The sequence below is a fragment of the Telopea speciosissima genome, chromosome 11, assembly GCF_018873765.1.
Source record: "Telopea speciosissima isolate NSW1024214 ecotype Mountain lineage chromosome 11, Tspe_v1, whole genome shotgun sequence".
Classification (NCBI taxonomy): Eukaryota; Viridiplantae; Streptophyta; class Magnoliopsida; order Proteales; family Proteaceae; genus Telopea; species Telopea speciosissima.
The window spans coordinates 10,878,673-10,895,421 of NC_057926.1; the positions used below are offsets into that span (position 1 = coordinate 10,878,673).

General features: G+C 41.7%; 1 protein-coding gene across 2 annotated transcripts in view; it reads left to right on the forward strand.

Annotated features, from left to right (window-relative positions):
- LOC122645994 (APO protein 2, chloroplastic-like) overlaps positions 1-16,529 on the forward strand; it is a 33,384-nt gene extending 16,855 nt beyond the window's left edge. For both annotated transcript variants that reach the window (XM_043839439.1, XM_043839440.1), the window contains exons 2-3: positions 14,487-14,845; positions 15,595-16,529. In XM_043839439.1, the coding sequence (XP_043695374.1) occupies positions 14,487-14,845; positions 15,595-16,423 (1,188 nt within the window). In that variant the 3' untranslated portion in view covers positions 16,424-16,529. The remainder of the gene's footprint in view (positions 1-14,486; positions 14,846-15,594) is intronic.
- The last annotated feature ends 220 nt before the right edge of the window (positions 16,530-16,749 follow it).

Here is a 16,749-nt window from a genome sequence, read left to right on the forward strand (position 1 = left end):
AGCTATTTTGATAGGCTTGGGGAATTAGTTCACTCCAACCTGGTCTGCCGCAGAAGGAGTTGATCTGATGATCCACCATCTACTATGGTCTATGTCATATAAATGGAGTGGAAGAGATGAATATTAGAGTACCAGTCACTATGGGAGGGAAGGAGGGAATTAGCAGCTTCACAGTACTTTATTTTTGTGAAAAGAAACCAAGTTACTTATTTCACAGATGTTAATGTTTTTATCAAATAAATATTAATACATATGATGTGTAAAAGAGTGCTCCTATCTATCCAATCCTGCTTGCACAATCTCCTCGCAAGTAATCAAAAAGTTAACATGCAAACAAAAGCACCAACTTCTCAAGAATCGGGAAAGACACAAAGGAAACCTGACATAGCTTTGACCCATCATCTAATTCATCAAATGACTACGAAGCTGTTTCCAAATGGTCTACGGTAAACTAAAACTTCAAACAAAAGGCCATATACAACCATCCCAACATGAAAACCCCTCAGTAAGAAATAATGTCTCTTACTCCAGAAAAAAATAACCTACAAACTCCAGGCAAAAAGAAAACAGAAAGTATTTCAAAATTCACACCTGAACCTACATCACAGCTAATGTAGATGGGGTTCAACTAAGAACCACTCTACCGTAGGATCAATTATAGGGTGCAGCAGAACATCAAATTAGAAACAAAATCAGAATTAGTAACTTAGTAAATAAGAACCAAACCAGCCAGCAAAAGGTCACCAAATGTCGAGTGGAGGTGATGTTGAACTCAGCCTTATGCCAACTAAATGGGGTCGGCTACACGGATCCTTTAAAAAAAAAATAATAAAATAATAAAAAAATAAAAGTAAGAGGAAAGAGGATAGCCCAAGAAAGTAGGAAGATCTCAGTTACATGGTGTCGATAACATAGATCCTTGCCCTCTAATAGGCTCTATCTGAGGTCATACTTGGCACAAGACCCAGACTAAGCATGTCATTCTTCACAATCTCACCTATTTAGACCTACCCCTAACTCTTTTAGCTCCTTCAATCGGCATCAGATCACTCCTCCTTATTGGGGCATCCCCAGGCCTCCTTTGCACATGCCACACCTTAGACGACATTCTCGAAGCTTGTCGCTAATTGGGGCAACTCCCACATCCGCTCTAATACACTCGTTCCTCACTTTATCCTTTCTAGTTTTGCCACGCATCCATCTTAACATCCTCATCTTTGCAACACATAGCTTCGGTATATGACACTTCTTAACTGCCCAACATTCCGCCCCATACATTATAGCAGGTCGAACAACAATCCTATAGAATTAAAGGAAAGGTGTCGCCACACAGTATTATGGTCGCACCTCTCGACTTCATCCATCCCACTTTAATTCTTTGTGAAACATCATCATCTATGTCACCTTCTTTGTGTATGATAGAACCCAGATACCTTAAATAGTCACTTGATGGTATCTCTCTGTCCTCATCTTCAACATGTCATCGTCCATCATAGTGTGACTGAAGTTACGCCTCAAATACTCCGTCTTTGATCTACTAATCTTAAAGCCTCTTGTTTCCAGGGTCAATCTCCACATCTCTAACTTAGCGGTAATCCTTACTTGGCTCATCCACCAAAACAATATCATTGGCGAAGAGCATACACCACGGTACCTCATCTTGGATGTTCTTGGTTAATTCATCCATGATAAGCGCAAACAAATAAGGGCTTAGAGCTGATCCTTGATGTAATCCAACCGTAATTGAAAATTCCTTGCCTTGGGCTCCCATAGATCTCACACTAGTTACCATACCATCATACATATCTTTAATTACCTTTATATATTTACTCGACACCCCTTTCTTTGTAAGAACATGCCGGATTAAATCTCTAAGGACTCTGTCATAGGCTTTCTCCAAGTCAATAAAAACCATATGGAGATCCTTCTTGCTAGCTCTACATCTTTCCATGAGCCTCCTCAGAAGGTAGATAGCTTCTGTTGTGGATTTACTTAGCATAAAACCAATTTGATTCTTCGAGATATGAGTCTCTCTTCTCAGACGGGTTTCAATAACCTTCTCCCAAAGTTTCATAATTAGTTTTATGCTTCTATAGATTTTGCAGCTTTGGACATCCCCCTTATTTTTGTAGACCGGAACTACAATGCTTCGCTTCCAATCATTTGGCATTTTACTTGAGATCATAATCATGTTAAATAAGCTAGTTCTGATGTTGAACAGGTTCTATGCTCCAAAATTCAACCAGTCCTGATCGCTGAAGGCTGAGATATGAAGGGGACTTGAAAATAGAAACTTAGCCCTCAAAATAGAAGGTTGTACAGTATCTTATAAACCGACAGCAATCTGGGCTCCAAACAGGGATCGAGTATAGGCCCTGGTAGCAGTGACAGCCCTCAAAATCTCAGCCAATTCTGATCGATCCTTCACAAGGTACAGCAGCAAAATCAAATCGCGGGGAGCAGCAGCAGCCTTCAATCGATTGTTTTGCAGCAACAGCAGCCTTCGGAGTTGATTGGGAGTGGATTCTGATCTTCAGGGTGTGTTCTCATAGAGATTTGTTGCAATCACTAGCAGCAGAAGCAATGGAGATCAAGTAGAGGTAAGAGAAGAAGATAGAAGAAGAAGGGGGTAGGGGGATTGATGCAGGTTTATCACCAAAATGGGCTTATTTCTTAGAAATAAGTCTAGGGTTGGGATATATATATATATGTTGGGCCTTTGATCTCATGGGTTTTGTATATAATAGGCCGCTTTAATGGGCCTAAAATATGGGTACATAGGTTGCATACGGGATTAGCCCTATACTTAGTTTATTTTCATGTTTTAGTATTTTAAATTGAACCGGTTGAACCACTGGTCCAATTTAAGGGATTTTAGAATATTCTCTTAGGATACTATCTTTTTAACTTAAAGTCATATTTTAGGGTCCACACCTCTACACGAATTTAGAGGGAGTGTTTGTATTTAGACTCAGCATGGGATTTATTATTCCTAGGCTGAATAGGAATTAGGCCATTGACCATATTATAAATAAAACAAATCGTGGGAGGCTCCCCTACACAATTCAGACTTCAAAATCTAATCTCATTGCTTGTTGCCTTTGCTGCTGCTGCCTTGCTCAATTGAGTATTGCCTTGTGAGTAATATCAAGGTGAAGGAACTGATGGATCTCCAGTTGACTCCTTGCATCTTGTAGATCGGGAGGATTTGCTTCTAGTCTTCAAGCTGCTGCCATTGAAGACCTGCAATTCCAAGTAAGTTGTTACTGTTATTAGCCATTACACTTCTTCTCCTAGTCCTCTAAACCTAGTTCCATCGATCCCCATTGTCATTCCACCATTAAAACCAATCGATCAATTAAACCCTAAACCATCTACATTCTGTCCAGCACTATTCCACCATCCAAATCCATCCATATTTTGACCACAGCTCCCTCTCATCACCCCCTACACTCGATCGAGCTCTCAGCCCCTTCCCTCCTTCAAAACCCTAGAAATCAACATCCCCCACAAAACCCTACAACCCTAAAAATCCACCTAGCCTATTCCCGCCATCAGAATCTGTCCAAACTTGGATCGAATCTTCCCCTCACCATTAGGGAAGCTCTACCCAAACCCTTGCCCAAAATTCCTAACCTAAACCCTAGATTCCTTCACTCTCATCTTTCCCAAAACCCGAAACCCGAAACTCAAAACCCTAATTTTCTGTTTTTACTTCCACTCACCTAATTAACATTAGACCTTCACTGTTAGCTTCCCCTACACCTGCCTAGCTTTACCATATAAGATACCTATCCATTACCCTAATCCTAACCCTAAAATTGACCTAAACCCTCAATTCTGCCCCCATCGAACCAACAATTTATAGATCCTGGTTGTGTTGGCTCTTAGTAGATCTCCTATCTTTCTAGGACTACATTAAGTGGTATCAGAGCCATGGCTGAAGATGGCAATCTAGTATTGCCACCCCCACCCGATCCCATGGCTGCCATAATGGAGATGCTCCAAAAGTTATCTGCTAACCAAAAGATTTTTAATGACATAGTGTTACGATTAGAAGAACAGAGGAATACCTCTATTAGGGACAACAAGAGTCCTCTAGAAGAGGACATGTATCAAGTAAATTCAGTGGTGCAAACTGCAAAGAGCCCTGGGCAGAGATGGGAATCATAGAGATCGATCCAGAGATCCCAGATACAGACACAAGGAAGACAGGGATAGTTATAGGGAATATAGAGAAGACAGAGAAAGGTATAAAGATCACGGTAAAGATAGGAATAGAGAGTTCAGAGACTACAAGGAATGACCTAGACCTCCAGAGGCGTATGAATTGTGGGACTTTGATGGCAGATCAGATCCATAGGTATTTTGTGATTGGTTAACTGCTTTAGAGACTATTTTGATTGGTATGATCTATCTGAGCCTAGGAAGGATGAGGTTTGTTCGTACTAATCTAGTGGGGCCAGCCCCTGAGTAGTGGAGAACTACTGAGAGGAATCTTCAGTATGAAGGCAAAGCTTCTATTAATTGGGTAGAGATGAAGGAAGACCTGAATAAAAAAAAAAAAAATTTGCCACGAGCATTCAGAGCTCGACGACAAGGTCAAATAAATTCCCTTCGACAACATTACCACCAAATGGCCTTCAAATCTGAAGACAACTTGAAGCCTCCATCAATGAGATTCAGTTTGCAAGTTGAAGAGTGTTGGAAATCTAACACCACCAGTGTTAAATCGGCGGCTGAATACAAATTTATATTGCCAAAGGAAATTGAGAGAGCACAAGTTGAAGATACAGTTGAAGTGCTCACAGTGAGTTGTGATGATAAGGAAGAGATAGTGCTTGAAGCTTCAAAGATGGAAGGTCAACATGTGGAAATTCTACTGAAGAAGTCTACGCTGAAGAAGTCAAAGTAGACAATGCTGAAACAGCAGAAGATGACGAGGTGGTTGAGAACTCTCCACAGGAAATCATTTACTTGGGCCTTTGATCCTGTTGTAATTTGGGTTTAAAGGGTAGAATTGTCCATATGGGTATTTCTGTCCTGTAACCTTTCTAGATTGTTCCATTCTTCATTATAAATAAAGATCGGCTGTGTCTCATGACACAAGTCCTGTTTTCCCAAATCATCATGGTATTAGAGCGGGAAAGATCGACCTAGGGAATCAACCCTAATCCAGCCTCCCTTCCTCTCTCTCTTTCTCGTCCTCTCTCGATTTCAGTGCCTTCCGCAGTCTAGCACAACAACTCTGCCTTCCATCTTCTTCTAGCAGCAGCCCTTCTTACCGCAACCCTTTCTCACAATCCATCCACCTCGGTGGCTCTTTTCTAAGCCACCGAGGGCCTTTTTTTCCCTCTTTTTTTTGTGGTTCCTTCGATTACACTAATGCTGTGAAGGACCTAATCTTTTTTTTACTCTTTGATGGGATCCAGACTTTATCCAATCTATTTTTGATCTGACTGGCATCGTTTTTTTTTTTTTTTTTTCTGGTTCCCCTCTTTCTAATCGAATCTTTTACAGTTTTTGGAATCGGTTTTTTTTTCTGGCCATTGTTTCCCTGTGTCTATCGATTTTTGTTCAGGATATCACCTGAAATCGATCTCTGTTTGCAGGTTTATCTCCGATTTCTTACAGTCGATATTTCTTTCCTGGTCATGCTCAACTTCCTTGGAATCGTTATTTTTTCCTGATCCTGTTTTTATCAGTTATACAAGATTAATTCTTTAGGTTGTTCTATCCAATTTGAGATGCCTGGTTCAGAGGTAACTTCTGGTTCTTCTGGAGAGGATGGAGGTCACCATTACCCAACTTTTCCCCCTTGTATTGTTAAACTCGAGGGGGGGAAATTATCTGAAGTGGTCCAAGTCAGTCTACCTCTCCATTGATCCTCATGGATATTGTGACTATCTCACTGGTGCTAAGCCAAAACCCACTACTGAAACTGATCAAGCAAAATGGAGTTCCGCCAACTCTCTGGTTATGTCCTTTCTCTTCAACAGTATGCAGCCAGAGATTGCTGATGGTTATATGCTCTTGGATACTGTTGCCAAGATCTGGAAAGCAGCTCAGGCAACCTATTCACAAGTCGGTAACGATGCTCAAGTCTATGAACTACGACAGAAGCTTCATGCAACTAAGCAGCGTGATCGAACCTTATCTCAATATTTCTCTGAGTTGCGATCTCTTTGGCAATCCATGGACTATTATGATGACTTTTAGTGCTTCACCACCGGTGATGTTATTGCATTTCAGAAATGGAAGGATATGTTCCGTGTTTATGATTTCTTGGCTGGCCTTAAGGTTGAGTATGACCAGCTTCGTTCATAGATTCTCAGCCGTGAACCTTTTCCTACTTTGGAGCAGTCCTGCGCCTTACTACAACTGGAGGATACTCGCCGATATGCTATGCTTCCGCATTCTGTCCCTTTTGCACCAGAGCGATCAGCCCTTACTTCTGGTCCTGCTGTACCATCTCAGGGAAGTAACCAGAAGTCCACTGATCGCACTACTTCTGATCGGCCTCCTATCAAGTGTAACCATTGTGGTTGAGAGAGACATACTAAAGATTTCTGCTGGAAACTCCATGGTTGTCCTATGGATGGTAATACTAAGGGCCGTGGCCGTGGCCGTGGCAGTGGCAAGCCATCTGCACATGTGTCTGAAACTACCGAGGCTGATTCACCAGCCCCTATTGCTCCTTCTGCTGCTCCTTCAATGCCAGATGAGGTCTCTATGCAGCTTCGCCGCTTGGTCACAGAATTGGATCAACGTGCCCCTGCCAATCCTGCCACGGTTTCCTCCTCTTCAGGTATATCTTTTTCTGGTTGTGTCTGCTGCTCCCAGTCCATGGATTATTGACTCTGGAGCCTTAGACCACATGACCGGTAATTTCAGTCTTTTTCCCGGTATTCTCCTTATTCTGGTAAACACAAGGTTCGCATTGCAAATGGGTCACTTTCCTCTGTCTCTGGACAAGGATCCATTCGATGCACTCCTACTTTAACTCTAAATAATGTCTTACATATTCCTGATTTTTCTACCAATCTACTTTCTATTCATCGTCTTATCACAGATTTAGATTGTAAAGTTATTTTCTTCTCTTCCTACTGTTTGTTTCAGAATCTGGTAATGAGGGAAACGATTGGCTCTGGTAAGGCTCGTGGTGGTCTCTATTTGCTCGAAGAGGATACATCTTCCCAAGCTTATCACACCAAATCTGATGTTTCAGCATCTCTCCTTCTTTGGCATAAGCGTTTGGGTCACTCGCTTGTGGGGACCTTAGTTAAATCTTGTCCTAGTTTATTTTCTGGATGTAGTTCGAAAGATATTTTTTGTGAAGCTTGTGTTTTAGCCAAGTAAACCTGTATTTTTTATTCTGTTTCTAATAATAAAAGTCCAAATCCTTTTATGTTAATTCACTCGGATGTATGGGGTCCAGCTCGATGCACATCTATTTCGGGTTTTCGGTGGTTTGTATCCTTTATTGATTGCCATACTCGGGTTACCTGGCTCTATCTGATGCGACATAAGAATGAAGTGTTCAACTGTTTTTCAGTCCTTTCACATCATGGTCCGGACTCAGTTCAAGACCAACATCCAGATCCTTAGTAGTGACAATGGGCGAGAATATTATGATGGTCAGTTTCGGGCATACCTTGATTCCCATGGCATTCTCTATCAGACTAGCTGTGTGGATACACCTGCCCAAAATGGTGTGGCTGAACCGAAGAATCGCCACTTGCTTGAGGTGGCTCGCTCATTGCTTTTTGAGATGCATATGCCATTGCATTTTTTGGGTGAAACCGTCCTTACAGCTGCCTATTTGATCAACCAGATGCCCACTCGTGTGCTAAATTTTACTTCACTTCTCTAGGCTCTTCAAGGATCAACAACCTTCATTGTTCCTCCAAAGGTTTTCGGTTGTGTGTGCTATTCTAAGAACCATCACCATCCTAGCAAATTGGAGCCCAAGGGACTGAAATGTATCTTTGTTGGGTATTCTCCATCTCAGAAGGGCTATCGGTGCTATCACCCACCTAAACAGTGTATGTATGTCACTATGGATGTGGTTTTTAATGAGGCAGCTCCTCAAGAGAGGCCTTGGTACTTGGTGATGACATGCCTCAAGGTTCTTCTCTTCCTCATCTATCTCCTGCTGTAGTTGTTCCTATTCAGGGGGAGAATTCGGATAGCACTAATGCTGTCCATGGTCGTACTCCAATCCATGGTCGTCAACCAATTGTTCCTTTTGAAATTGTCTACAATCATCGACCTCGTGAGCAGCAAATAGAACCTACCACAGCTGCACCAACTCTACCTAGTCAACTATCATCCCCTGCACCAGATCCGGTTACATCAGGTAATGATCCTTTTGAGCCCATTATTTCAGATCCCAGTAATTCAGATTGTCCTTCTCTTGATGCTTCCCTTGACCTTCCTATTACCCACCGTAAGGGGACTAGAACTTGTACGCGGCATCCTATCTCTAAGGCTGTCTCGTATGGGTGTCTGTCTCCTACTTTTCGTGCCTCTGTATCGTCTTTGTCTTCTGTTTCCATTCCTCAGAATTGGCAGGAGGTTCTTAAAGACCTAAAGTGGAAAGCAGCAATGGTGGAAGAAATGGAAGGCCTTGAAGAAGAACAATACATGGGACTTGGTGAGTCTTCCTCCCCAAAAGAAGACTGTCAGTTGTAAATGGGTGTTCGTTGTTAAGCAGAAGGCAAATGGATCCGTACATCGTTACAAGGCTTGGCTATGGTTTGGATTATCAGGAGACCTTTGCACCGGTGGCAAAAATGAACACCATTCGGGTCATTCTCTCGTGTGCCGTCAATCTTGGCTGGACATTGCAACAACTAGATGTCAAGAATGCCTTTTTACATGGGGAGATTTAAGAAGAGGTGTATCTTGACATTCCTCTTGGGTTTTATAGTGAAGCAACTGTTGGTAAGGTGTGCAAACTCAAGTGTGCTTTATATGGACTAAAACAGTCCCCTCGGGCCTGGTTTAGTAGATTTCATAGTGCTATGATCTCATTTGGCTACTCCTAGATCAACGTTGACCATACTCTTTATTAAGCATATTGGGTTAAAGATCGCAATTTTGATTGTTTATGTCGATGACATAGTGGTAATTGGTGAAGACACTGAGGAAATAACACGCTTCAAGGCGTATCTTGGTCAAGAATTTGAGATCAAAGACCTAGGACACTTGCGATACTTCCTGGGCATTGAAGTGGCTCACTTTACTAGGGGCGTGTATCTCTCTTAGCGAAAGTACGTCTTGGATATTCTGATTGAGATTGGCATGTTGGGATATAGTCCAGTTGATACACCAGTTGAAGCAAATGTTCGTTTATCTAGTCAAACAGGTGAACTTGTGGACAAAGGACAGTACCAATGTCTGGTAGGAAAATTGATCTATTTATCCCACACACGACCTGATATCACCTTTGCTGTTAGCATGGTCAGCCAATTTATGCATGACCCATACTCCTCTCATTGGGAAGCCGTCATTCGGATACTCCAATACTTGAAGGCAGCTCCAGGTAAAGGAGTCCTTTTCTCGTCTCATTCTCATCTTCAAATTGAGCCTTTACCGATTCAGATTGGGCCAGTTCTCCTGACGACAGATGGTCTACATCGGGTTATTATACATTGGTTGGAGGTAACTTGGTCACATGGCGCAGCAACAAGTAGGCTGTGGTTACCTAATTAAGTGCTGAAGCCGAATTTTGTGCCATGTCTCATGGCATCTGCGAGCTGATGTGGATTAAAGGCTTATTATAGGATTTGGCTATTGCTGTACCTTTGCCTATGATGTTATATTGTGACAAGTCAGCCATTAGCATTGCCCATAACCCTGTTCAACATGATCACACAAAACATGTGGAGATCGACAGACACTTTATCAAAGAGAAGTTAGAAGCAGGACTAATTTGTACTCCCTTTGTAAAATCTGAAGAACAGTTAGCTGATGTGTTTACAAAGGGGTTAAGCAGTAAACTTTTTTGTCCTCTAGTGTGCAAGTTGGGCATGCATGATATCTATGCTCCAATTTGAGGGGGAGTGTTGTAATTTGGGTTTAAAAGGTAGAATTGTCCATAGGGGTATTTCTGTCCTGTAACCATTCTAGATTGTTCCAATCCTCATTATAAATAAAGACTGGCTGTGTCTCATATGACACAAGCCCTATTTTCCCAAATCACCAGATCCCATGGGTTTTCTATGTATAGGCCACTTTAATGAGCCTAAAATATGGGTACATAGGTTGCATATGGGATTAGTTCTATACTTAGTTTATTTTCATGTTTTAGTGTTTTAAATTGAACCGGTTGAACCACTGGTTCAATTTAAGTGATTTTAGAATATTCTCTTAGGATAGAATCTTTTTAACTTGAGTCATATTTTAGGGTCCACACCTCTACATGAATTTAGGAGTGCTAGTATTTAGACTCAGCGTGGGATTTATTATTGCTAGGCTAAATAGGAATTAGGCCATTGGCCATATTATAAATAAAACAAATCGTGGGAGGCTCCCCCACACAATTCATACTTCAAAATGTAATCTCATTGCTTGCTGCCTTGCTCAATCGAGTATTACCTTGTGAGTAATATCAAGGTGAAGGGACTGGTGGCTCTCCAGTTGACTCCTTGCATCTTGTAGATCGGGATGACCTGCTTCTAGTCTTCAAGCTGCTGCCATTGAAGACCTGCAATTCCAAGTAAGTTGTTACTGTTATTAGCCATTACCCTTCTTCTCCTAGTCCTCTAAACCTAGCCCCATCTATCCTCATTGTCATCCCACCATTAAAACCAATTGATCCATTAAACCCTAAACCATCTACATTCTGTCCAGCACTATTCCACCATCCAAATCCATCCATATTTTTTCGTAGCTCCCTCTCATCACCCCCTACACTCGATCCGGCTCTCAGCCCCTTACCTCCTTCAAAACCCTAGAAATCAACATCTCCTACAAAACCCTAAAACCCTAAAAATCCACCTAGCCTATTATCACCATCAGAATCTGTCCAAACTTAGATTGAATTTTCCCCTCACCGTTAGGGAAGCTCGACTCAAACCCCTGCCCAAAATTCCTAACCTAAACCCTAGATTCCCTCACTCTCATCTTTCCCAAAACCTGAAACCCGAAACCCTAATTTTCTGTTTTTACTTCCACTCACCTAATCAACATTAGACCTTCACTGTTAGCTTCCCCTACACCTGCTTAGCTTTACCATATAAGATACCTATCCATTACCCTAACCCTAACCCTAAAATTGACCTAAACCCTCAATTCTGCCCCCATCGAACCAGCAATTTATAGATCCTGGTTGTGTTGGCTCCTAGTAGATCTCCTATCTATCTAGGACTACATTCGGGCTGAGCTTTCTCAGCCCTGGGTCTCTCATCTATAGCTATCCTAGCTGTTGAAACAAGGATTTACTCCCATAATTGAGTGCAAGGATGCCTCAAAACTTCATTCAGTTATTCACTCTCTAACTATTACAAAAAGGGCTGCCTATTTAATGAAGTAGGCTAGCTTACAAAGTAGAAGGTAGGAAAATAGAAACTTTCTAAAAATCTAGCATCCTTGTTTCAAACTAGAAAAACTCCCTATTTTAGAGAACCCAAAAAAAAAAAAAAAAAAAGTACCAAACTGAAAATAGAAGCTAAACTATGGCAGAATTAGGATAGAATCTTCCTCCTCTTGATGGGCCCACAAATCTTCTAAAAATCAATTCCAAACAAGGCAAATTTTTGTCTTTGATACTGTTCATGTGAACAGTGTTTTAGTCTTCAACTTGGGTCTTTTGGAAGGATTCCCATCAAGGCAATATGGGCTGACACTGTTCAGATGAACAGTAATTCTTGACTCTTCTTCTTGTTTTTTTTCCATGCTTTGATCTACATCAACTCTCCCCCTCTTAGAAAAAATTCGACCTCGAATTTTGAGAAGAGTAGGACTGATCTTCTTGTTGTGCATATCTGTCTTCAGCCTGTAGCAGAAATCAGGTAGTTCTTTGAAGATACGAATGTAGGCCAGAAAATGTGGAGTTCGTTCTTCGGTGTACTATGGTGGAATAACAAATTCCACATGTTCAACTTCAACATCCTCAAACGTACCCATGGGATCATACTTGATGTGTCGGCAACCATTTCGATTGTGGGTCTCTTCCTTTACAAGTTTACGGTGTTGCATCGATTCCTTACTAGCTGTCAAGAACTCCGTGTGTCGGCAACCATTTCTGTTTCAGACTTTTACTCTTCCTGTAAAGGTGCTACATGTGATTCCCTTTACTCGTGATTGCATTCGTATGCTGTAGAAGATGTTTACTTTCCTCTCTTACTTGTTGCTTCTCAAGAATAGGCTTCAATAGTTGTTGGCGCTTAGCATGGGCAACCTTCAATTTTAGTTTCATGGCTAGCACGTTGAGTGGATTAAGTACCAATGGTTTTCCCTTGAAATCAAAGAAACATTAGTTCTTGAGATCTCCCACCAGCACATTATTGTCATACATCCATGGTAATCCAAGTAAGACATCAGTCAATACAATGGGTATGATGTCGCACCAAACATCTTCATATTCTCCCAATTTCAGCGGTACCGAATATGATGTTGCACCAAACATCCAGTACCGAACATCTTTGATTTACCTCCAAAGTGTGGTTGTTGAAGAGGGAAACATTATAAGGTTGTGGATGAGCCTCTCTTTTCAACTTTTCTGCTGTGACAAAGGCTTGAGATACATCATTTACATAGCTTCCACTATCCACGATCACCTGTGATGTAGGTCCACTAGCCATTAAAGTATAAAAACTACAATGTCGGTGCCAATCCTCACCTTTTGCTTCTGTAACCAAAATTCTATTCACCACATTGACTTCATGGATCTCTTTAGTTTCATCATCCAAGAGGTCATCATCATTGTCACCATCAAGGGCTGCATTGACTGCCCAATCATCATCGAACTGAGCTCGCAAATTTGTTCATAGGGGTTAGCTTCCATACCCACAATGACTGAATTTAGTGTCTTCATGGCTGGTCACGGTAGGCTCTGATACCAAATAATGTAGGAGGGGTTCAATTAAGAACCACTCTACTGTAGGATCGTTAATAGTTGCAGCAGATCATCAATAATGGAAGCAAATCAGATTTAGGAGGTAAACACCACAATAGAAGGTAACAAATACTAGACAAATCAGTGGTGAGAATGGGCTCTAAGGTTGTTCGAGTGGAGTACGCAATGAGGAGAATCTTTGCTGAAATTTTGGTTCATTTCTGATGGACAGAAGTGGAGATGAGTTGGGGATGAAAATAGAAGGTTGGTGCTGTAGAACAATCCAGCCAATAGAATAGTCCAGAACTGGGATCGAATGGGGTGGTTAGTGGTGTCGATCTATACTCTAAAACCCAGTAGATTATGATGTAAGGTTGTGAAGTTATGGGGCTCTGAAGTTGCAGCAACTATCAATTCGCAGGACAGCAGCAATCTTCAATCGAATGGAAGTAGCAGCAACAACAGCTTTGTATATGCTTGGAGAATAGCAGCAGTCTTCGATGGATCTTCACAGCACTTGTGTTAATCCAAGGGGAAGCAGCAGCAGTTGTTGCAGTCACAGATTAGTAGCAGCAGTACTAAAGGAGATCGAGCAGGGTAAGAAAAGAGAAGGGAGAAGAAGATAGAAGAGCGGGGGTAGGGGATGGGCTTTCTCAGCCCCGGGTCTCTCACCCATAGCTATCTCAGCTGTTGAAACAAGGGTTTACTCCCATAACTGAGTGCAAGGATGCCTCAAAACTCCATTCAATAATTCATTATCTAACTATTACAAAAAGTGCTGCCTATTTAATGAAGTTGGCTAGCTTACAAAATAGAAGGTAGAAAAATAGAAACTTTCTAAAATCTAGCTTCCTTATTTCAAAATAAAAAAACTCCTATTTTAGAGTACAAAACAAAAAAAGTAATAACAAACTGAAAATTAGAAACTACCTATTATAAACTGAAAATAGAAACTAAACTGTGGCAGCATTAGGATAGAATCTTCCTCCACTTGATGGGCCCACAAGATCTTCTAAAAATCAATCCCAAACAATGCAAATTTTGGCTTTGACACTGTTCACGTGAACAGTCACAAAACAATGTTTTAGTCTTCAGTTTGGGTCTTCTAGAAGGATTCTCATCTAGGCAATATAGGCTGTGACACTGTTCACGTGAACAGTAATTCCTGACTCCTCTCTTCTTCATGCTTCGATCTACATCAACAGCTCGGTTAAGAAGCTTCCTGTTATTCTGTTGTTTCTTGCGTTTGAACTGTCATTAAAGTTTCCCCATTTCATTGTTTCCCCTCTGCATGTATGGTAGCAATGGACATAAATTGTCCTGCCTCCAATATTAACACAAGAAGCTTCCTTCTTATTGTCTTGCTCCCTGCCCTTGGGCTGTTAATAATATTTTTTTCTTTGTCAATGTTTTCCCTCTACAGTGTGGTGGCAATGAATATAAACTTCAAGTGATGTTTAGATTTCCACCTCAAATTCCGTTTCAAAATTGTTCCCATGTGTTGGTTGTGAAAAGCAATTATCCCCAAAATGCGGATTTTCCTCCTTACTACTCAAAGAAGGAGAAGAAGCCCTTCCCAATACCTGTACTTGAGCTCAGGCGAGCTGCCAGAGAGAGGAAGAAGAAAAGCATGGGCCAACCTAGGAGACTAGTCCCTCCTCCAAGAAATGGGTTGCTAGTTCAGAGACTGATACCAGTTGCATACGAAGTGTTAAATGCCAGAGTTACATTGATTAACAATCTCAAGAAGCTTATGAAAGTGGTGCCAGTACAGGCTTGCAAGTAATTTTCTGCCCCTCCTCCTACGGATTACCTTCATTTTTATATTTACTGGTAAATGGGCATATTTTTGGAAATGGCTGGTTCATTCCAAAATATTGACATGCTGCTGCATCAAAGTTTGAAATGAGTGAGTGCCAAAGAAAAAAGAGTATGAAAATGAATCAATTGATTTGCAGTTTCCTTATTTAATGGTTTCATCTAAGATAGATCAAAATTCTCTTTGCTATTTTTCAACTTGTATTCTCGAATCATAAATGAGGATGGGTCTCGGCGCAACGGTAAGGTTGCTCCATTGTTACCTAGTGGTCACGGGTTCGAGTCTGGAAATCCCCTCTCTGCAAAGCAGGGGTAAGGCTCCTGCGTACATTATGACCCTCCCCAGACCCTGCAATGGTGGTAGCCTTGTGCATTGGGTTTGCCCTTTTCTTATTCTTGAATCATAAATGAAGCCATGGCAATTCATTTCCAGGCTTTGAATCAGCAAGGAATCAACTCTGAAATGAAGCAGCAATTATTGAATTTGTCAAGAGGTAGTGATCATCTCATATGGTCATTGGATTTGGAAAATTCCTTATTGAGACCACCAAGAAAATGGACCTCTGCTCACTTGGAATTATTACTTCTAACGAGAGAGAGAGAGAGAGAGAGAGAATGTCCTTCAATATTATAAACTTTTTGAGTGTTTATTTTTCTATCTTGCCAAAATTGTTATTTAATTTGTTCTAATAACATCACCTTCTATTGGACAGATGGTGCAATGAAATCCATGTTGGATCTGTGGGTCATCCATTCAAGTCATGTAAAGGCCCTCGGACTGAAGTCCGCAGGGGTCGTCATGAGTGGACAAACTCAACTGTTCAGGATGTGCTCTTGCCAGTTGAAGCCTTCCACCTCTTTGACCGACTTGGGAAGCGTATTACCCACCAAGAGAGGTTCTCAATACCACGGATTCCAGCAGTTGTTGAGCTCTGCATCCAAGCTGGGGTTGATCTACCAGACCTCCCCACGAAAAGGAGGAGGAAGCCTGTCATCCGCATTGGAAGAAATGAGATCATTGATGCAGATGAAAGTGAGCTGCCAGACCCCACAGTGGAGGTTGATAGACCCATATTAAGTGAAGTGCCTGATCTGGAAATAGTGCCACCTTCCAACCCTGAAGAAATATCCTTGCTCTCTGAGGAAACTCTGCAAGCATGGGAGACAATGAGAGAAGGAGCCTTGAAGCTTATGAAGAGGTATTCAGTGAGGGTATGTGGGTATTGCCCAGAAGTGCATGTGGGCTCCAGTGGGCACAAAGCACAGAACTGTGGAGCATATAAGCACCAGCAAAGGAATGGACAGCATGGATGGCAGGCAGCATTGCTTGATGACTTGATACCACCAAGGTACGTGTGGCATGTTCCAGATGTCAATGGCCCACCATTAGAACTGGAGCTTAGGAGCTTCTATGGGCAGGCCCCTGCAGTGGTGGAGATTTGTGTGCAGGGTGGTGCAGCAGTGCCTGAACAGTATAAATCAACAATGAGGTTAGATGTTGGAATCCCTAGCAATGTTAAAGAGGCTGAAATGGTAGTCTGAGATGAAGTGTGTTCTTTTCCTCAAGGAATAAAGGTATAGTATATTATACTCAAGGAAGAGTGTATTCGTAAGAGTAGTAATTGAATAGAAAATGTTCTCATTTCCATGAGAAGAGGATCCCCATGACGCCATTGTGCAGATTCCATCCTACATCCTCACATCCCATGACTGAACCCCACACTCTCTCTACTCCATATTAAATGTTTCCTTATATACAAACAATTTCCGACGACGCTTATAGGTGGGAATCTGCACTCTTGCGTCGTGGAAATCTTCCCCCCACCCACCTTGTCCCAAATTCTTCATATGGTTCCTGGGCATTGATG